This window comes from Malurus melanocephalus, unplaced genomic scaffold (assembly GCF_030028575.1).
Source record: "Malurus melanocephalus ecotype Western Australia unplaced genomic scaffold, MMel_1.1 scaffold_95, whole genome shotgun sequence".
Taxonomy (NCBI): Eukaryota; Metazoa; Chordata; class Aves; order Passeriformes; family Maluridae; genus Malurus; species Malurus melanocephalus.
This window is the reverse complement of record NW_026623327.1, coordinates 1,950,667-1,974,197: the sequence shown is the minus strand read 5'-3', so window position 1 is coordinate 1,974,197 and position 23,531 is coordinate 1,950,667. Positions and strand designations below refer to the sequence as shown.

The window sequence follows — 23,531 nt, the reverse complement described above, 5'->3', positions numbered from 1 at the left end:
CAGATGGGGAGGTCACACACCAGTTATCATCACAGCTAAAACACACTTGGCTTGGGGAAATGTAATTTATTGCCATCCCCAAGTGGTGCAGGGAGATGGGGACTGAGGGGGTGTAGTCAGTCCATAACAGGTTGCTCACTTCTCTTCATATTATTCCCCTGCCCCAGCTTGGATACTGTAATTGCACAGTAATTGCACAGTTCTGCTTGGTGTGGGATAACCCAATATGTGTACCTGAGCAAAGTGAATTATTTAGAGGCATCCTGGATTTGTGTGATAGAGTTGGTGGTCAGGAAAATGTCAAAACTTAAACCCCTTGAAATGAAGGGTATTAAAATGATTGCTGAATAAGCACAAAAAGTTACAAAAATGTTACTGTGCCACAGTTCAGCAGTGCTCAGCACTACAAATATAATCTGGCATAAGTATACACATATATTTACACACATTTGTATTCATATATGTGTGTGTCTGTGATACTGAATTTATACAAAAGCAATTCATACTCTATCTAGCACGATGGCCCAGAGATCTCATCTATTTTCAGGATCCAGACTGAGTTTACTCTTGCTCTGTAAGGGCAATATGATTGAGCTGCACCTTATTTTGTTTTAAAAACTTTGGGTCTAAGAAAATTGTTATTTCTGTTTAGAAGTATATATTGTTTTCATTATGCTATGATAATACACTAAACCAAGAATCCTAAATCCCAGTTCACAAAGACAGAGCAAAGAAATGCTATGTCATCCAAGAGTCTAATTTTGAGACTTTCTAACTTTTTCCCAATTTATATTATCTCCATTTCTGTCAATGTACAGATAGRTAGAGCTTCTCTTCCAAAGATTGACTCTGAAGTTTCTCTTTCCTTTGACAGGCAAGAATAAGTTTGGTGTGCTCAGACTCTCCACAAGGAAGAATGTCATCCCACAAATCTGGATTTAGGACTGTGAGAGCTGAGTAACTCACAGGGCACAAAGCATAGAATCAGTATGACTTTACTTTTCTAAAGCTCAAAACTTTTGACAGATTAAATTTATAACAAAATGGTTACACTGCCTGTTTAATTTAATCTTTCTCCACTAAAGCTGCAGCTCTGGCCATCCACARTGCTTTAACTTTATCAAGGACTTGYATTCCATGGCATATTTATGCCTGGCAAGAAAATACAAAACAAGCACGTATTACATAACGTCTTCTCTGATYAGTTCTCCAGTTCTGTGGTCAAAGAACCATGCCTTACACAGATTAAATTTGTGCTGCTGAATTACTGTTCAGTGCTGAACACATCGCTGAACTATGGCACATTACTAAACAATTCAGTTCCCAGCATTTCCTTTACAAATAAAATTACTTTTTAAAGGAACATTTTAAGTAGAATGAGGAAAGTTATGCTTTCATTGTTGTCCTCATAATTGTATTTGTGAGGAATTAGCAAAAGAAAACTGTATAAGCAATAAATTTGACAGGATTATTTTATATTGTTGCTTTAAAATATCAAATTACTACAAACAGTGTAAATCCAGTGACTAACCTTAAATTTCTGTGATTTTGCTTGTTCTTTATCTGAGATATCTTTTGTGCCCTCCTTCTGAGAGGATTTATTTACTTCCAATTTGCATATCCTGTGCATGGATATGATTTCTCAGGAATGTTGTAAAAGCCTATGTCAGTGAAGTTTTATGGTGTAATTATTTTACAAGCATCTCCTATAAATATCTGTTCGTGTGGATTATCACCCTCCTTTTTCAGGCTGTTTCTTTTTTCAGTCCTTAATTCACACAAGATTTTGAGACAGAAATGGAGCTGAAAAAATCATCTGATAAGAAATATGTTCCTTTCAGTAGCTATGAGATTTTGTTTGCWTCTCTGCTTGCAATTTCTGTGTGTGTTTGTGCTGGACTGATTGTACTTTCTTGGTTATCAATCCAGGAGCTGAAACGAGGTAAGCAGCCAACCTTTAGCTACAGACCTTTAGGAATTCTTCAGACTTCSAAGCCAGTGCTGTTCCAATTGTAATTGTATTTTTTATTTCATGCTATGCTTTTGATGCTGGGGGCAGGGGAAGTGGTGTTTTAGGGATTTGTTTTATGTGTTTTCCTCCCATGAAAATCGATGTGAACAAAATGGGGGAAAAAAGCACTGGAATCATGCTCTGAAGCCACATAAAATAATTTTCAAGGTTTAGGCTTTGAGAGAGGTCCCTGAGGTGCAATCCAAGCTATAAAGCTTTGGTTATTCCACAATATTCATCATCAGGAGAAGTTAATACAAAAAACTTGAAATTTTTTGTTTTTCTCCGTGTATGAAGTTCGACTGAGAAGATGAATAATCCACTAAAATTTTAATCCACTGGGTTTTGTGGAGAGCTTCAGGTGTTTCCTGTCTCCTGAAATATTTTTTTTTTTTTTATCTTAAAAAAATATTTTGAAGTCATTCATTGATGTGAGAGAGATCGTGCATCAGACAGACAGCTGCCAGCCCCACATAAATCTCAGATAAAGTCATTCTTAGTCTTTATCCAATGCTTGGAAGGTGATGAAATAAGTTACTGATGCTCAAAGCAAATTAAATGAAAACACCAATATACCATGACTTTCAAATAGAATTSAAATTTTGGTTAAGACTTCTTGTGGATGTAAGTTAACTGGGAAGGTCACACCTGGAGGATTGTGTCCAGTTCAGGGCTCCTGAATACATGAGAGATATGGAGCTACTGGAGAGAGTCTCACAGTGATCTTTGTAGCTGAAAAATTATTCTGCCACTTTGATGATTWTTTTTACTTTTATTAACAAAAAATATCTACTATTTAACGCTGAACTTTGTGAAAACTAAACTTTTGGTAAGACTGATATAAAACAAACAAAACTATTTTTTTCAGAATATCATGTTCATTCTTTCAGCTGCCATTGCTTTTATTTATTTATTTATTTTAATTTAATTATTCARGTTTTAAAAACTGCTTTACCTACTGACTTTCTTACTTTCTTACCAGAAGGCTATCACAGTAAAAAAAAAAAAAAGGGGAATATTATTGAATCTAGAGACATTCTTTAACTTAATGACTTTCTTTTTAGAATATAAACAGAAAAGAATTTATCCAGGTACAAACATAATTGTATAATATTTKAATATAATATTTTATATAACTATAAAAGGACTTCATTATTTAGAATTATTTTTAACAGATTTACAGCTGTTTTAAGGACAAATGGCTTTCCCAGAAGCCCAAAGAATTCTGCTACTATTAGTTGAAATTAAATTGATGTCACTATGCTCTACCTTCCATCCTAAGCTGTTCATTGTAATAATTATTGTTTATCTACTGTTATGATTCGATTATTAAAATTATTACAAATGCCTCTGCCCAAATTAAGGTGCAAATAAGACCATATTCCAAAGTCAAGAGTATGGATTTTATTTAACAGTAAATGAGAGAGAGAGAGAAAAAGGAAGAAATAAGAGAGAGGGTGTTGGGTGTGGGGGGAAAGTAAGGTCAGATTACGCAGAGAATAACACCACTCCGTGGATTCCAGTGCCTACCTGCTGATCCTCCTCTTCTTCTTTGTGGTGAAGGTTTCCCATAAAGCCTGGAAGCCAATGGATTAATATAGGCTYAGGSCAGGTGGGAATGCCCAGGTGCCTCCCCTGGAGGGCGGGCAAGTTTGTCAYGGKYCTTGCAAGACTCGGATCTGTTGYRTCACTGTGCATCCCATGCAGTCTGSTGCAAGGMYTCARCAATGAGTCTGGGGAGCACTTTGGGGGGTCTTTGCTGGATTCTCACACCTCCTCAGCTGCCTCTCACATGAGTGTCCCAAAGGTGTAGCCTGTGGGGTTGGGGGTTCCACAGTTGGGCCAGTTTGTGTAAGGGAATAGGGGTGCTCAGTGCCTCTAACCAGAGATTATTCCACGCACCCAAAATCTCCTCTTCTCCCCTCATTTTGGGGAGAGTCTGTGCAAATCTGCCCTCAGCAGATGAGTCTGTGGGCTATGGCCTCCCCCACCCCAAACCCAGCCAAGGATGATTTTCAGGACATCTGCTGGATTTGCCTTTCTAATGGATCTATTCTTCTCCCTTAGCCTTCTCCTAGACATGAGATAAATGAACAGTGTTATCACCTTTATCTTATCTCAAGTTTCCTTGGGTGGTTTAGTTCACAGTCCAAAGTTCCTCTTAGGAGACATCTTCCGGGAGGAGTGGCCTTCTATGGCCACAGCTTCTTTATATAGTTTTGCCAAAATGGGCAAAACTCCTTCATAATGATGTTTAAGCCATGAACCATAATACTTCAGTCTCTGACATCTCCCTTTGTCTTAAAACTTGCATTTGATGTTAATGCCTTCAAACACAACCTGAAATGCCACTAGTACTGCAATTGGTAAGCAAAAGGCATTTCCTAACAATTAACTTTAATAGGGGTATTTTCTGAGAATTCCGTGTGTTACACACTGAAGAAATATATTTTAAATGTGTCATTAATTGCTTTATGTATACCTCATGTGCTGTCGCGTATTAAAATCAAGATTAAATTTGCAGCAAAGACCAAGTATCCAGTTTCTTTATAAATTCTCCCAGAATTTCCTGTATGTATTGGTAAGAAAGGTTGAGTCAAAAATTATTTAAATATTCTGATGGTGAATTCTGGCAGTGCTSTCATCAAAACCAGCTTACGCATAAAATAAAAGCTTAGATAACACAAATACAGAAAGTATGAGGCGATAATTCATAATATTTTTAATCCAGAATACACAAAAACCTCATGATTCACTATTTGCCTTCCCATGTATCTCTGTACCTCGTGTTAGACATTGTTGGGGATATCATTGTATCCCCATTTCTGGGGATATTATTGTATTATCATATCCAACACTCACAGTGTTGTTGGAGACCAGCATCTAAAACAAAACTGAAAGTAATGAGAATCAAGTGCAAATAGAAGTCATAGAAATATGATTACAGTTGCAACTATTGTTAACATTGAAAAAGGTTTCTTTTTTTAAAACTCATCACTAGGCAGAACATTTCTGCAAAGCACAACAAAAATCTAAAAGCTTTTGTATTGAGGATCTGTGTGGAATAAAATCTAATTCAACATTTTTCTTTTATTTCCATGTAATTAAACCCCCTTTAATTGTCTAGCTGAGACAGATGTGAATACTCATGGCTACATGGGAACATTTAAAATAGTCTCTGGCACGTCATTCACTCCTGCTCTGCAAAACAGTTCGTCAGTTGATTTCAAAGTCCTTGCCTTTGATGTTGAAAAATTGGTAAGAACCTTTCAGTCTCTGGTTAATTCAAGAGTATTTGTAGGTACCTAACATTACCTGCTTGCTGTTGATGGCTTTTTCTTCTTTCCAAAAATGAAATGTTTCAGGTCTTAAACCTGATCAGAACTCAATACATTCTTTATTTGTGGAAATCGGTGAATCATCAAAGTAAAACTTTGCTTATGTAACCTAGAAAAATTTTTTTACTATTCAACCCATGCTTGTAGCCTGGGACTGGGTATATTTTTAATTACTGTATTGGTTCAAGATTTCTCTTTTTYGTATAGATACAAAACATCTTCCAAGAAAGTGATCTGAAATACAAATTTGAGAGATGTGAAATTTCCCAGTTCAAGTAGGTACAGCTTAATTTAACTTTGACAATAAATATCAGAAGTCCTCACTTAGATATTTCTCTCAGATGTACTTACCACCACCTTGACTTTGAAGACATCCTTGGGATCATCCTATATTATCCCTTTCACATTTAACATCTTCCAAGTGTGATACTGTGATAAGGTTGACACTAATGTATTTCCTTGGGCAAACTTCCTTCTCAGGCTGATGTGTGTCCATGCCTTGACCAAACCAGTAAGGTTGAGAAGGTTGAGCCCTAAGACCCACCCACAAAAATTCTATGTTTTAAAGAACAGTGAGGGTTTTTTGGATTTTTTTTTTTTTCCCAAGGATCTGCTTCATTTAGTAAAGCTTGTTTGACCCCATTTTCAGTATCCTGGGCTGTTGGTTGTCCTACTGAAGGCCAGCAGCCAAAAATTTCCAGGTTACACAGCCAAGTCTGTAGTGTTAATTCCATCTGCACTATTCTTAACAAGGTCCTGATTCACAAAAACACTTGTAATACTATCTCCCATTATTAAACAGCTTCAGAACATGCTTCCATCCTGTCCAAAACATTATAATCTCAGTGGGAGTCATGGGTGAGTTGGTTGTGGGTTTTCCTTTTTTTTTTTTTTTTTTTTTTTTTTWTTTGTTTTTTTTTTTTCTACAGGAAATCTGAAGATGATCATGACAGATTGAAGTCAGAGACCGGGTAATTCCGTATGACAAAGTTTACTTAAAATATGGGCAAGAGACAATGATGCTACTAATTTAGACAGTTCTTCTGTGGATAGTTATTATATTTAATTTAAAAAATAAATTAAAAAAATATATTTTTACTGGTTGAATCAGTCCCTCTAAAGAATATGAAGTTTAAAGATATATCTTTGCTCTGCAATCTTCTTTTAGGATTAGAAGAAAAAACAAAGTGATAGTCACTGGGACTGTCAATTTAGAGCAGTGAAGTAGGTAAGAAAGTAGCTAGAAAGTAAAGGATATCAGTTTGAGCTGAGTTTGCTTGGGTTAAACTGCTTAAACTGGCATCAGATCTCATGTTATTACTGGTAACTCAAGTTTTAAATCAAGAAAAGTCTGACAACACACTGTGATAGGCAAGAACAAAACAGAGGACAGAAAATTAAGACTCTAGCAGAATTGAAGAACCTTGAGAAATGAGTGATATAATTAGCTGTCTCAKGGGTGAGCCAAGAAAATTAAAGTACACATTACATGACAACAGATCAATAGTTCTGTGCTACCACATGTTCTTGTGATATCTATGTAAATAYATAAAGTTGATAAATATGCAGAGGAGATTAGTTTCTTTGAATTGTTGCCCTTGAAAAAAAAAGAACAAGATACTGGGATATTAGGTGATCATGAATATCAGCAAGTAATAGAAAGCAGATTTGAATTAGAGCAATCTTTTGATTGGAATAGGGACGCCATAGCCTAATCATCTAGAAAGTGGATTTTTATCACTTTATGAAGGATTATATAACATTAAAGAAATGGACTGCACAGCAGCAGGAGTAGGCCACCTCCAAGGTTTGGTCCTTGCGAGAGCAGATCCAGTCAGGGAATTTGTTTTCTGCACAAAGAAAGGGTCTATTCTCATCAACATTTGGGCAYCAAAATGGAGACATTTCTGAGAAACTTGCTCAATACTGTCTTTGTAAGTGCCAGGTTTTTTAGTTTGCTCATCTGGTCAGTTTTGATGCCTTTTTTTAGGACAGACCAATTATGCTAAGAACACCTTTTATTTCTATCAGCCACAAGGAGAATCTAGATATATGCACTATAAATAACTGTGAGGGACAAAACTAATTCCATCCCTGTATCCTGACACAACAATCACAGAAGCTCTGATATTTGTGAGTTTTGGATCAGGCTTTTAAAGATCAGTAAGGATCTGTCTTCATTTCTGCTTTGAATAACTTTGTCTCAGACCCTGTTTTCTTTTCATTTAAGAAGTGTTTACCCCTTCAGGCACTGSTATTTCACCCTTGAAACGCTGCTGCTGAGTCATAAGGACAGCAATAAAAGCTTTTGTTTGCTCAGCATGGCCTAGGGGTTATCAGAAAAATGCAAGAAGGAGAGTTTTTCTACATATTGCAAAYTACAAACTATGCTCAGCAAAACGACAGGATTAATCACTCCTTACAAAGAGAGCTACTAAGTCAGTTGCAAATGGGTAGGATAAAAGTTTAAGGATAAAAAAGTTTACACCAAAATTTAAGTAAAAGGAGAAAACCTTCACCTGTGGCAWGTCTGGTACTTCAACATTGCCTTACTCTAGCTACAAATAAAAATCTTGATCATTGTGTCTAGAAGGGATGGCAGAGGACAAACTGGATAAAATTCAGACTTCATAGAAGTTAAATGCAGTTAAACTGCAATTTCTGAATACCGCTGTTTTCAGCCATCACTGTTTCCTTGTGRCAATCCACGCAACCACACAGCAGATCAGCACAAATGTAGAATCCACATTTACTTTATAGAAGTAATCACTTTGTGTTGTATTTTTCCACATGAATGTATTACACAATTTTCATAATTTCAAGGTTCATCTTCAATATTTTAGGGCTAAAACTAATAGACCAGCAGTATAGTTGAACAGCAGTCCACCTCCCTCTTTAGTTTGTCTCAAGTTCAGCTCCATTGCAGAAATTGATGTGAGTGTTGTTTAGTTTTGTCCAAAAGGGAAAGTAAAAGTAGATAAAGAAAAAAACAAAGTTTCTCCAAGATTCAAACCAACTTGATAATTGAGAGCTGTTTCCTTTTGTGTCATCTTTGCCAGCCAATACTTAAAAACAATCTGCCTTTTCAAATGCAACCAGTGTTAGAAAAATGAAATATTGTCTATATGATAAGTCCTGTAGCAGATTTATTTCATCAGCTTGAATAACTAATTAACTTCTTTGTTTTGTTTTGCTAGTGTTGTTGTGATCCTCACCCTTTACTTTACCCAGATGGTAACAGTTGAGAAAGTAAAAAATGAGCTGGTTTTGGGTGCCACTACAAATAACCCTAAACCTACTGAGACTTTGAAAATTGATGTGAACAGCATACAAATCACAGGTAATATTAGTAAGAATTTTTTGTTTGTTTGTTTGTTTTTAATTTTGGTTTTGTTTTTGTTTTTAATTCTATAAATCCTTAAAAACTCCAGGTACCAGCAATGCACACTTTGTCTCCCGAGCAGCAATCAGTTTCTTACTTTTTCTGTTGGATGCCCTCCTCCCCCATTACAAAACTTTCAGTAGCAGCTGAGAGAACAATTTACAGCCTTTCCTACCAGAGGGTATGAGCCAGTATTGTGTACATTCACTAAAGAGGGAGTAAAGGGCAAAGTTGTGATTTCCTGGTGAAAACCACTCGGTTTCACCTCTTTTATGAAGCATAATATTTGCAATATTTTTAGCCCTCTAAATAAAGTAATTAATCCTCAACTGTATTGTTTCATAAGTAAATACTGTTATAATTTTGTTATGCTAAAGAATAAGCAAAGGGCTCAGACTCCCAGAAAGTAAAAACTCATTTATTTAAAAGACGTCAGGAAGAAAAACAAACTGCTTTTGGASAAGTGCACCCAGGGCGCTTCTGTCTCCATATTCCTGGAGAGCTTAGGTAAATGTAAGTGGGAGAAAAAGAGGAATAGGATTTTAAGGACTAGGCAGCTTTAAATTCKGCAGATATACAGATATAGTTATTTTATGTAAGTACTAGAAAATGTATCAAAGCCTAAATGGAAACCSATCAAGATCAGTGGGAATCCTTATTTTTATATGAATAAAACTTCATAAGGGCTCATCACTGGGAATGAGATTCAAAAACAATGTGAATTCTTTGAAGTAGAAATTGATTGGCTCACATTTGAAGACCCGCTGGAGTTACTATTGAGTAGCAACTGAGGCGTGGGAATCTGCTGTGCTGTGTCTCTTGCTCTGTATTAAAAGTGTATTTTTGTTAGGCACTTCAAGTATTCAAAGGCTAAATTCAGTCTTGGCATATTTAATTCTCTTTACTACTTGTTTATTCCAARTAACTGCACACCACTGTGGAAATTGATTGCTCATTATACTTCAAAAACACCACCAAGAAAAAATAATGAAGAGCCTCTTAAAAGGTTCTATTGATGAACTTTGAAGTAGTCAAACTTTTACTGTTGTGGATCATTAAAATACCTCTTTTCACATGAGATATCACCTGTCCATTCCACCAGGAGCACTTCAATAAAATAATTTTAATTAATTAACAATCATAATCATATGTGGCATTTTTGCATTGTGTATCTCAATATGTTCTGCCAGAGACATTCTTATTTCCGAGATGGAGAGAGGTGTCACGCAGCTGTGACTTGCTTGAAATCAKTTTTCACAGTGATTAAAAGTAACTTTCTTTCTTGTAAACTATCCCAGATTAATTGTAACTCATTCATCTCTTCTAAATGCTGTTCTGTAAGAACAGGTGCTCTGAAAATCTCTATAGAATAAAAAGCCTCAAGAGAGAGATTTCCCGGTTGAAGACATTCTAAATGCAATACAATGAATAGGGATTGAGGATTGAAAGGAATTGCAATGGTTATAAAACCTCATAACCTCGATTTACTTTTGGGATCTTTCCTCTTTGGGAAGATCATGGAGTTTGAGAAAAGGTTGGGACCAGGGYGAGATAGGCAAAAGGAGGGAAGCAGGACATGGATAATTATTCAATGAGAAATATTCACAGTTGATTTATTTTTCATCTTTATTTCTAAATCATCTAAAACTAAACACTGCTATAAGAGAAATTTATAACGAACTTGTTTTCTTCCAGTAGCTGCTGAAAATCTAACTACAATGATGCCTTTAACCTCATCAGGTCAGTATCCTTCACAAAACAGGCACTAATTTTTGTTACCAATACAACAGGAAGCAAAATGACACTTGCTATTCTGCTCACATAGCTTAGTCAGGCTTCCCTGGCTGTAGCTGGGGCTTGACTGCCAGGGTCCATGATAATTAGCTGCCTTCACCATTTCTGACTCTTTGAGAGAGCAGTGAGTGACCTGAAGTCTGTACAAAAAGCTCTAAGAGCTTTCTTAGTGCATCAAACCAAAAGCTGAGTCTCCTCTAAGCAGCTGAGCAGCAAGCTGAAGATTTTGAAGGTTTAGGGAGGTGGATGAGGCTGGGGAGTCCTACTCTCATGCTGTGGTTACTGATTTACTGGGCAATGGTGACTGACAGATTTTCCTTTCATTATCCTGGAAGTTTTATGGAGATAAGAAGCAGACAAAACTCCTCGGTCTCACAAACCTGCCAAAAGCCAGCCAGAGACAGCACAACAGGTGCTTTGTAAGTAGTCACACACAAACTGCTTACAAATTATCCCAAACAAACTCTCCAGGCAGGGCACCACAGCAGGAGTTAAACATCTGCCCCTATGAATATAGGAGACAAATATTTATTGATATTCTAATTACAGTAATGAAGGAGTTATAATTAGTCTGGTTACAGGCCTGTTAATGTGAACAGTGCAAAGTGTGMCAGTACTGTAGTTTATTCCCAAAGGCACAGTTTAAACTGCTAACATTCAATTTTTTCTCCTATCTATCCCTTCCTCTGGGATGCTCTCAGTGCTCCTCCGAGTCCCAAGTTCAATGTTGTTAATCATCCTCAAAAAAAAAAAATTGGGAAATGGGGAGAGGTTCCAGAGGAAAGGAGAAGGGAGTTGGGAACTGTCAGCACCCCACACTGAATGGCAACAATACTCCTGAAGTGAATTTCTTCTCCCTTGGTCTCGGGTCTGCTTGAGGTCATTTTTCTATGTTTATTTATTTTGTCTGTTGCCTCGTTCTTTCTGTTTCAGTCCAAATGTCACAATATACCTGAGTTTTACCATACATGGTACTTTTTCATCTGCTGAATGCAGGGTTATGGCTCTGCTGACCCTAAAACCATCCTTTGCCATCTCAACATATTACTTTGACATTTTGTAGTAATTGTGCTCATATCATTGCTGCCTCTGTCACTGTCCTGGGTTTTCCTTTAGGGATTTTGCTGCTAACCTGTGCATGCACTTTTGGGAACATCTGTTAACAACCACAATTTTTTCAACAGTTTCAAGATGTAGCTCCCTGATAACAGGGAGCTGTTTGCTCATGTATGTGTCTATGGTTTAGGTCTTGGAATGTTTAATTCCTTCTAAATTAGTTCTCCTGTAGTAAATGTATAGACAGATATGTTGGCAGACATATATATGTGTGTAACTCTTTGGAAACTTGTGAAGATGTGAATTAAGCTTCTTTCTCTGCAGAAGCTGTGTGAGAACAGCTCATCCAGCTGCACCCTCCCCGCTCTCCTCTCTCTCCATGCTGAAGAAAGTGTGTCCTTAAATCTGTTGACACAGAATTCACCTTAACGAGAATGGCTTAGTTTAGCTTAATAGTGTTTGCTAAATAAGCATGTTTTCATGGAAAATTGGTAGGAAATCCTCCTGCAAGTTTGCGCACCAGGTCTGGAAAAGCAGGAACATCTAACAAAAATATGATGACCATTGGTGATGGCCAATGGCCAGCAACTTCTGCCCACAAAACTGAGGGATGGCGAACTGTAGAGAAACCCTTTACTACATCTCTTGCTTTATTCCTTCTGGCCCTTCTTCTTATAAACTGAGGATCTCTATAAACAGTAAATACAGGATGCATTGCTTATAGTGATGTTGGGACTGTTTTTAGCTGAAGACATCATCATCCTACTCACATACTTGAGTCCTAATTTAGAAAATAAAAATCATAAACAGGCATGCTAATGCAAATTCAAAGAGGAAAAGAAAAAAACTCTTTGGGAGCTGGAAACACCAAGTGCATCCTTAATGAGGTGGAACCTCTGTTGGAGCAATCACAAATGCACATTCCATTTTCCCAGACTGTTTTGCAGTTTACTCTCACTAATACAAACCTGCTTGTTTACCCAGGCATTTGCTCATGTGTAAATATGTACACACACAGGTGTGAGTACATATAAACTTCTATGTAGAGACAAATGCTGGATAGATTTGAGGATCACAATTGACTTGTTGAGCAACATTATTTGTGAGAAAATGTATATACATACCTTTTAGTACTAATGTTAAAGTTGTCATAGCTTGTCATGTTTCAACAGATCCCACAAGTTTAATTATGAGTTCCTTGACCCCAACTTCAGGTCAGAACTTTTACATATCAGAGGAAGACAGAAAGTATTGCTCTGATTTTAATGGGGGGAAGGTGGAAGGAGAGCAGATATCTTAGGATGTTTTTGAAACAATTGGGTTTCACATAAATTTTTCTAATGTTTATTGTGACACTTGAGCTTCAGGACCAAGCCACTCAAGCTGGCACTGCACTATCATTACTTGGAGTGTGGGGGACAAGTAATGCAGATTTAAAAGCAGATTAACTGCTGATAATTCTGCTGAAGCAGCAGCAGGGGTGCTCCCAGAGAGCAAGAAGTTGAGTTCTAACCTCTGGTTGTGTTTGTCCAGGTTCAGGAGAACTGACCACAGGCAAGTCCTCGGCAACTGTGGGTGAGTAACTGTGTGTGTGGAGAGCAGAGAGGTTACATGGAGCAGTCTGAGATTGCAGAATTTCACTGCTCTTGTACAGCCTCTTCTCACAGCATTCAATCCTCATATTCCATCCCTGCAAATGCAGGATATGCAGGTTTACTGCAGACTAAGGAGACCTCTCCAAAGAGAAGGCATTTCTAAGATTGTACATGCCTCAAGAAGTCTCTATGTGTTACATATGTTGATATACACATTGACACCAATACTGGCTGCTCTCTTTTTCCTATTTTTTTTTTTACTTTTATTAAGAAAATAAAAAAAATAAATAAATAAATAAAAGCAAACTGTTAGCAAACCATAACTTCCAATGGACAGAAAGCCAAAGATGTTTGAAACTTTGAAAACATCCTCTAGCCCTTTTACATGTTGAAAAATATATGACATCTACATGCATTCTAATCTGTTCAGTTTTATGTGTCTACTGCCCTTATTTAGTTGAATATAGCCCTTACAGCACAATTTAGTGTAATTTGCTCTTTAAAAGAAAAGTCAGAATGTTTTAGTAGGAAAAGTTGATTTCTTTCAATCCAGGAGGTGGCAGTGCTGTTTAGTTTTCTGAGTGGAATAAGCCCAGAATTGATCGTGTTGTATGTAAACAATGTTTTCTTGCCTGTTGGGCTTGTGCAAAGCCTATTCTTGGGTTATTGGCTGGAATTTTTGCTGTGGTTCTAAAACACACAGTTTTGTCTCTGCTCATCTATGGAAATTCATTCACTGGCACTGTGTTACCTCCAGCACTTGACTGGAGTATGTTTGGTTTATTTTAAATACCAGTTAGATGCAAAATGGCAATTTTTTTGGCTTTGTAACATTTGCATTGCCAACACTGAGAGTGTTTTGTAAAGCACTTTGAAATGCTAAATCGATGTTAGTGTGTAACACAAAAAAAAAACCCAAAAACCATACTTAATCTGATTACAAAATAAACAGCTTCATGAATAAAAAAAAAAATGAAAAAGACGAAATTTTACAGATTACTATTTTTCCTTCTTACATCAGAAATTTTGACCTTTGCCTGTAAGCATTTATTGAAGTAGAGACAAGGAACTGTGTGAACAATTCTACAGACTTTAAYGTAATTTTAAGAATTTTGAAATTAGTAGTTATCCAAAGCTTATTTTAGCTGCATGTTTCTGTTCACTTTAATAAGACCTATTGAATTCTACAGATGTCTAAGATCAACACCCTCTAAAGACTAAAAAAGGTCATATTTGCAGTAGATCAGCATTTATGCTTTAGGAAAAGACTGTTGATAAGATCCACAATTTTAAGGATCTGCCTGTGTATCTTCTGGCAGTAATTTGCTCTTATAAATTTGATTTATCTGAAAATAATATGGTTTGTAATAATTCTGGTGTTTCAGAATCTTGAACAGTCTTAAGGCTTTTTTTTTTAAGATATGCTGGATAGAAAATCAGATTCCTTAGAACGATGAAGTGTAACACTGTAATGTGTTGAAGTTGAAAAAAAWTAAATTAATGTAATTACYAATGTAATTAATCTAATTTAATTARATTAAATTCTTGTATTTGCCTAAGYCCAGAGATTTTTCACTGTAGTTGAAACTAAAGTCTATTTTTCTCACATCGAACGAAAGAAATTGGAAAATGTCATTTATTATATTGCATAAAGCAGTTTATTTGTATAAAGGAAGAAAAAGGGAATTCTTTGATATTTTTTTCCAGCCCTACTTCAAGCTTAGTCTTAAAAAATATTTCGCTTCTGAGAACTTTCTCCATTCTGTGCCAAATTTATCTTTCTAGTATGTGATATGTCATCCCAGGCTTCTCAAAATGCAGTTTTGTAAAACACAATAGAGTGGTTGATTTGATTTGTGGTAAAGCAACCAGAGGTAAGTCAATTTTCCTTTGCAGTGAGACTGCATTATTGCTGTGCTGTTATTGCTCCCATCTTTATTATTCCAGCTGAGTGTTTGCCACCTGCTGAACTCTGTGCTGATGGTGTCACCTGCATTAGYGAAGATTTCTTTTGTGATGGAGTCTTGAACTGCCCAGATGGTTCAGATGAATCTGAAAAAAGATGTGGTAAGAATGGAAACCCCTGTAAATCAGTCTTTTTACACATGCTTAAAATTGTCAGTTGTTTGTAAATACTTTATGGGCAATAAACTGCACAGGGAAGTCCAAATCAATTCTACTAAAAATAATAAGAAGAGYGATTTTTGTAATCTTCACCTTGCAAGTGGAAACAATTTTCTTTAAAATCACACTAATGAAGAATATGCTTAATAAATAATGAAATACTAGAATTTGTCTATTTTAACATACAGTTATAGGATTTGTTTCTTACTATAGAAATATTAATACCATCAATATTATGTRAATTTTAAAATAATATAGACATTTAATATGAGGATTTGCATCTGTGACATCAAACAATGTTCAGACCAGATGACCTCCCCAGTCCCATTCAAACTCAGCCTTCTGGGATTCTTGCAGACCTGAAATCTGTTTTTTAACATGAAGAGTTTTTATCCTATGGTGTGAGCCAGTTTGTTTTCCTTTATCTTGAGTACTGTGTCCATTTCTGGGCCCCTCCCTGCAAGAAGGGCATTGAGGGCTTGGGAGGGTCCAGAGAAGGGAGCAGAGTTGGAGAACAAATCATGAGGAGCAGCTGAGGGAGCTGGGGAGGCTCAGCCTGGAGAAAAGGAGGCTCAGGGGGAACCTTCTTGCTCTCTACAACTCCCTGACAGGAGGATGCAGCCAGGTAGGGGTCAGGCTCTTCTCCCAGGGAGCAAGGGACAGGACAAGAGGAAATGGCCTCAAGCTGTGCCAGGGCAGATTCAGGTTGGACATCAGGAAGAATTTCTCCAYAGAAAGGCTTGTCCAACACTGTAAAAGGCTGCCCAGRGAGGTGGTGGAGTCACCAKCCCTGGAGGTGTTCAAGAAACRACTGGACATGGTCTGGTTGACAAGGCGGTGACCAGTCAAAGGTTGAAATAAATCATCTTGGAGGTCTTTTCTAACAAAAGTGATTGTACTCTATGAGCCCATCTGACTTCCTAGTTTCCCCAAGRAACCTTTTGTGCAGAGCAGTTGGGTCTCTGTGCAGCAGTGCGTGCTGTAAAATTGCACCAAGGAGTTACCAAACTGCTTTTCAGTATTTCACTGGAAAGGCACTGGGTTAATGCTGCCTGCCTTGCTCTCCACAGCCTCAGCTCTCAGTTAAAACTCTGTCAAGATGTCTTGCAAAGGGAACATTGCAAATGTTTTAGGAAAAGTGGGAGCAATTWACTCCCTGAGTGTTTTGTTTGCTAGTTTGTTTTTTTGAAATATAGAATTTGGTACTAGAAACCTGTAAACCTTCTTTACATTCTGCTGTGAGAAGAGGAAAACAGTGGGGCAGTCTGCTTCAAGCTCTCAGAAACCCGTAATATGTTAGGCTCTAAAAACAAATAAGCAACTAAATGATCAATTGTATTTTTAAAGAATCTGAAAGCTTCATCCTGAAGTTTGTGGCAGGCTGGCCTCTTCTGTCATAAATGTAATTTTCTTCAGAAAAAAAATAAGAGACCTGCCCATTACTTGCATTGTTTTCTGAGTGCAGTCAGCTCATATGGGAGACTTAGCTGAACATTTTGGGAAAAATGTCCATCAAAATACTTCTGTAGTACATCCAGTGGAACACATCAAAAGATCTAGTTATCATAATAGGTATATCTAGCCAGATCATAGTAATAATTATTGGCTCTGAGCTGGTCCTTCTACAGAAGAGGAAATCAAAAGGTCCTAAGGCTCAGCTGGACCTTAGTTCCATGGAATGCATTAGAAAACATAACCCCAAGATGTTATTTGGTCATCAATTCCTACCATCATACTTTTTTTTGACACATGGATTTTATTTGGCATATTTGTTTGTTGTTGTTGTTGTTGTTGTTTTGGTTTTGGTTTTGGTTTAAATTTTAGGTATTGTTAAGTTTGAAAATTGTCAATACTTATATTCATAAAGTAGTATTACACATCTCATAAAATGAATGTTTTTTACTTACTATCATAGAATCACAGAATGGCCTGGTTGGAAGGCACCTTAAAGATCATCTCATTCCAACCCCTCTGCTATGGGTGGGGTCACCTTCCACTATCCCAGGGTGCTCAGAGCCCCATCCAACCTGGCCTTGAACACTTCCAGGGGTGTGGCAGCCACAGCTTCTCTGGGCAACTTGTTYCAGAATTTTTTCATATTATCAGATCCAAATCAGCCCTCTGTCAGTTTGAAGCCATTCCCCCTTGTCCCGTTAGTCCAGGCCCTTGTAAATTGTCTCTCTCTGTCTTTCCTGTAGGAAAGGTCCCAGTTAGGTCACCCTAAAGCCTTCTTTTCTCCAAGCTGAACAATCCCAGTTCTCTCAGCCTTTCCTCATAGCAGAAGTGTCCCATCCCTCTACTCAACTTGGTGACCTCCTCTGGACTCTCTCCTACCAGTCCATATCCTGACCAGGTCTGATTTTACAAGTTCTATCCGCATTTTATTGAAGATGTTGCTGTCATACTTGTTATATAGGAATATATATGTACCTCAAATACTGGAAGTCAAAGCTGTGTGGACATAACTCAGCTGTGCCTTGGAGGCTACACAATGATTCAAGTTATGAATTGTGCTTGAGTAGTTTTTCATCTCAGGCATAGACTCTTGTRCACATGGTTTTTGGACCTGATTTGCACATCTCCCTGGGTCTCTGCAAATATARGTTGTGAATGCTCTGGCCCTGTGTAACTGAGGATATTATTCCCCCATCAGCACATTAACAGTCACTAAAGAATATCAGAGCACACCTGAGCTGAAAATTTCTGGATGTGCAGACAAAGAAAAAAAATAGACAGAGTATCATAGGGAAACCAGCCATAGCCACCATCCACTTCAGAGAGCTTGGATKATTTGCTCCTGTTCTTCTTTACTGATGCCTGGTATTTCCAAGCAATTTGCTCAGTTACCATGAGTGCAGCAGTTTTGGCTCATAACCTTACAGAAGTACGATTCTGGCTCGAGGACAAATTGTTGATCCATGTTTCTTATATTACATTTTTAGAGCTTCTTTAATTTTATGTATTTAAGTTTCTTAGCAGATTTTGCAAAACCAGCAGAATAAGTGGTAAGAGGCTGGATGCATTTGGGATACCTGGCAATTTTTCCACCTCTTGAATTATTCACTTTTGTCCCATTCCTAGAGAAACTTAATATGGTCATATGGAAGATAAAACTGTATAGATTTTCAGAAGTTCCTCAGTGAGATTTATGRCCAATTCATAATTCATGTTGCAAGTGCTCTTGCACACAAAAGAGTTGCTGTCTTTTAAAAAAACTTGATTTGTTTTACATCTTGATTGTTATTCCCTCTATTATTTCTGATTTTCCAATATGTTAATGTTTTAAAAACATAGGAGTAAAAAGTGAATTTTAGTCATGTCTTAGATTAGACAGGGTTCAKTAAAATCTCAGATTCTCAACAGAGATTCAGGCATCCAAACACCTCTTTTCTTTTTTATTTTATTGATTAAAATCACCTTGAAGGGTTTCTTTCTGGCTCTGCAATGCAGTGTAGTAACAAAAGGCTTCACAAAAGCACGGTTWGCAATTTCAGTGAAAGGGTCTCTAGAGAAACGTGAAGTCTGAACAGCAGCTACTAATAATGACTGGCATTGCTGCAAAGCAGCAGTGTAGCACATAGGGGTAAGGAGAGGGAGGCTGCAGGCTCATTCCAGGGTGYTTTTCTGCAGGCTTTTTGCAGTTATTTTATGTCTAGACTGGCATTTCGTGACTGCCCCCCTCACAGCATCACTACAGCTTGGAGAGACATTAATCAGAAATTGATGAACTGCCCTTGGCAGAGAAGGGTCCTGTCAGGTGAGATGTGAGGGCTTGATTTGACCAGTTTGGGGAGCTTCTCCCTGAAATCCAAGCCTGACAAGATGAAACCCTCCTAATGTCTCATGTATGGAGCATTCATGAATAGAAATGGACAGCAAGATGCATGTTGGGGAAGGAGTGGAAGTACAAAGGATACTTCCTCTCTCCTTAGGAGAACAACTGCGGCTTTTCTTAGGGCTCCAAGAAGAGACAAAAATGAAATTACTTCCTTGCCCTTGCCTGTATTTGACCACAGCTGCCTTCCCCCTGCGAGGAGGAAGCACTGGGAAGTTCTGTAGGGAAGCACTGGGAAGTTCTTTAGGGAAATAGGACCGGTCCTGCTCTCTTYCTGCTCATTCCTGAGACACCATTCRCTCACTATTGCAAGGYGGTGGATGAGCTGCCTAAGGACMTTTTCCAGAATCTTTCTGTCCTGTTTTAGCTTATTCACTGTCTCTTAAGAGATAAGAAACAAAGCAAAGAAAACAATTAGAAGAACAATAGTAATAATAGGGGWCAGGAGAATCTCTCTAAGAGGAAAGGCTGAGGGACCTGGGCCTGGCACCTCATAAGGGCAGGAAATGAATGAATTAAAGTGGAGAGGAAAAGTACTTCTATACCAATACCATTAGACTTCTATACCAGATCTAATGCTAATATAGAATAATAACTATCATTCATGGACCTTTCCTCTCTCTGTGCATTAAAATCTTCTGTGTTCTGTTTTCCTCTCAAGTATTGCAAAAGGGAATATGTCTCTATTTCAGCTCATGTATTAGGCATGTAGGCAAAGTTCGTTCTGCACAGTTTTTATTAACAATGTTTGGCTGACTGAAACAAACTTAGTTTTTATGTTGTGTTTGTTACAGTGGTAGACATAAAGAATTTTACACTTATAAAATGAACACAGAAGGAGGCCCAAATTATTATTTTATATATGATTTCCCAAAGGAAGCCAATGCTCAATAAAATTCCCATTTAATTTTCAATATGATTGATTATTCTTAATTTGGACAATCATTATAGGTATGATTTCATTTCAGAAATTAATGAAAAGCTCTATCTAATTTCTAATCATCTTCCTCAAATTGATGAACTTGTTCTTACCTCTGCAGATAATCATGTGTGGTACTGATTTTGTCCTTATGTGAAAGCACTATGATACTTTTTTGAACAACTGAAGAAAACACATCATTTATCACAGATAAATTCCTAACATAATGTTCAAGAGACACAGCAAAAGYCTCAGCAGTTCTTTGGTGTCTGCTGAAATAAAATAACATGGCATGAATTATCATTTCCAATATTGCTGAGGCTTAAAAATACTTTTTTTGTTTTCCTAAGTAACTGATTTTTAAAGTAAAGAAATTTTCTAGAATGGAAGAGCAACACCAAGGAAACAAAATTAATAAAAGCCTTTTGAAAAAAATAGATKATGATGGATGACATTTACCTCAGCTGAATGAATTTGATAGCCAGCAGGAAACTTGGGATATCCACTTATCTCTTCAAGTAATCAGTAATATATAAGGCAAGGAGCTAGGAAGCTCAGAAAAGTAGAGATAACAATAGTCAACCATACCCCTTTTTGCTTTTATTCACCTGATATCAAATTGTCTCTGGTACTGTAAACTCAGTTTTCTGATAAGATAAAGAACTGGTATAAGACAAGATATGGATAAGAACTGGTAAGACAAGATCCAGTTTCCTTATAAAAGTATAGAATAAAAATAAAGAAAGAATTGGATTASCTAAATCCAGTTGTTGGATTTGGATTATTTGGATTTGTTTAGACTAGTTTGGATTAGTTGGATTGTGTCTAATTTAAAAGTGAATTTTCTGTACTGCTTTTCTTCTCATCTAGTTCTTTGAGATTAAATGGTGATAAGAATTAGAAATGGGAATACATTGATATTTTGATTTGTCTTCMTGTTGTTGCTTACAAGGCATTTCCAAGGTAATCCACGTAAACCAATACACAAGGTTGCCCTCATCTTGGCTCTAATTCTGTTTTTCAAATGTCATTCTGATAAATGTTCTTCATTATGTCTTTACAGCTGCAGTTTGTGATGGAAAATTCATGTTGACTGGCTCCTCTGGGTTTTTTCACTCTATGAATTATCCAAAGCCATATAATGCAAACATTGTTTGCCAATGGATAATASTGTAAGCCATTTTCCAAATATTTTGTACCTAACATTTTTTTGATTATGTGGTGATATTGTTTCCTGTACAATAGTCTTACGCTATTTGCCTTTATTTTCAAATACTCCAGCACAGAGAAGWCATGATACCATTTTCTCCTTCATATTTATGTAATTTTTCTTTTAAAACCTTCAYGTCTAAACTTTATAACTGTATCAGTAATTTTCCCACTTAAAAAAAATYCTTAGGTATGATTTTGAGAAATCTTGTGTGTTAGATACATCCAGAGGAACACAAGTATAAGCTCAAAGTAAATCACATAAACCAAAATAATTGCAAGATTTTTTTTTCAAAGTATTGCATCAAACAGTAGTCTTCAGGTAATGGTTTTATGATGTAACTATTACTAAYAGAAGGAATTTTTAAGAATTCCCTTGTCATTTAGGGGTACAGGCTTCATCTGGGGTTAAGAGTACATGTGTTCCTGTATAATTTAGGAATATGCTTTAGAATTGAATAGTTAACCTTTGATGTAATAGAACCAAATGCCTTTTAAACCCCAGACACAAGAAGCAGAATTTTTCTATCAAGGAAATTTATATATATACACATACACACACACACACACACACACACACACACACACAAACACCCCTACAGACAGGGACAACCATTTGATTTTGACTCTCTAGGTCCATTTCTTATGCCAGGGAGAAAAAAAAAAGATAGCCACACTATATACTCTCATTCTAAGGTACATATCTAAAAAAAAACAAGATGATCACAAGTTAGGCAGTCCTAAAAATCCCTCCTATGACTGCCAATCCAGAAATTACTGCTTTGAAAGTCAGTAATTCTTATTATGGTTTTGTAATAACAGGTGTTCTTTGACTCTGAGAAGTATTAATTTGGTGGAAGACTTTCAAAGGAGATCAAGGAATCACTTTTAAAATTGGAAAAGGTTTGGACTTTTYATTCCAAAGGTTCCTTTGAAAGTGCTAGGCTTTGATTTTGTTCAGAACTTTCATCTTCACCTTGAAGTCCTGGTTTTCCGTCTGTTTAGCACATTTTTTTCCTTCTCATCTTCAGCAGCACCGTTCACCAGTAATTACTGGCAACACCTGTCTTTAAAATACAGGTGTGTCCCAGGAAAAGAACAAGGTTTTGTCCTTCAGAATATGAGTCTGTCTTGTTCCTCACTGCACGGTGTTGCAGAAATTGAGCACAGTAAATGAACGGGACCCAAGTGCCCTCCTTCCTTCTAAACTCTTGATATTGCTACAAGTGCTGCTACAGCTGCAAGAAGCATTGTGTTAGGCAGATATCTGTACCAGGYATGCAGCTAATAAAAGCTTCATTTTGGAGAGAATCATGAACAATTGCAAATAATACGGTGGAAGTTCTCCAAATATGTGTAATTACATATTGAACAATGACAAAAACAACCACCTGAACTTATTTTCCATCTACCCGCTTTAAAAAGATCTGTCAGTGCTGACAATAAAGGCCTAAGAAATTCAGGCTTGAGGCAAATTTTGTCTTTCTTTCAAACAGAGTTGTTTCTATGAGGGAACCTTTTGAGTTTTCCAGTAACTTACTGGTTTTATAACCCCTGTAAATATGTGTTGAAAGGAAACCTATTATACATCCGAGACTGGATTTTTCTTGTACCTGCTTTTGTCTAGAAATATTTCCCCAGTACCTTTAGGAAGGGGTTTAACATTTTCACCCCATTTAACTCCAATCTCCTCTCCTTCTAAAAGTTAGAAAGTTAGCTTTCTCCCTGAAAGTTAGCTTCCTGAACCTTTCAACTGTATGGTTTTTTTCTAACAAAGGTGGTTTCTTCCCTCTAGAGAAATGTAAAACAACAAAACAACAACAAAAYTTAAAAAGGCAAAAAGATTAAAGTGTTTACTTCACACTTCTTGACAAATCATTACTGATAAGCACAGGCAGATTGCTCTTAAGAGCCCGTTTTCATTGAATCTCTCAGTTCCAGAAAAAAACAAATAGTGGTATTTAAGCTGATAGTGATAGCAGTGGTTTAGAATTTGGACTACCATATATGTCTAGTGGAAAGGCAATGAGAGAACTAATTTAATATAGATTATCTCAAGAACATAAATATAGCAAAATAAAGCCAAGAACTTTTTTTTTACACTTCAAGTGACTTTGTTATTAAACTTTCTGTGTGATGGTTTGGATTTACAACAATTTCCCAGAAAGTAGGTTTGATATCATTAAATGTGCATGCAAATCCTGTTTTTATCATAAGAGACAGTATTTAAGGTTTTTAGGAGGGAGATTTAGGTATCTTGCTATTCAT

The 23,531-nt window shown here is 36.8% G+C and overlaps 1 protein-coding gene across 1 annotated transcript in view; it reads left to right on the top strand.

The window, feature by feature from the left end:
* The first annotated feature begins 1,797 nt into the window (after positions 1–1,797).
* Positions 1,798–23,531, top strand: part of TMPRSS15 (transmembrane serine protease 15) — a 53,096-nt gene continuing 31,362 nt past the window's right edge. The window contains 10 exon segments of the mRNA XM_057368592.1: positions 1,798–1,942; positions 5,139–5,269; positions 5,557–5,624; positions 6,279–6,320; positions 8,547–8,689; positions 10,427–10,471; positions 11,717–11,718; positions 13,057–13,156; positions 15,124–15,243; positions 21,118–21,226. Of these exon segments, the coding sequence (XP_057224575.1) occupies positions 1,798–1,942; positions 5,139–5,269; positions 5,557–5,624; positions 6,279–6,320; positions 8,547–8,689; positions 10,427–10,471; positions 11,717–11,718; positions 13,057–13,156; positions 15,124–15,243; positions 21,118–21,226 (905 nt within the window).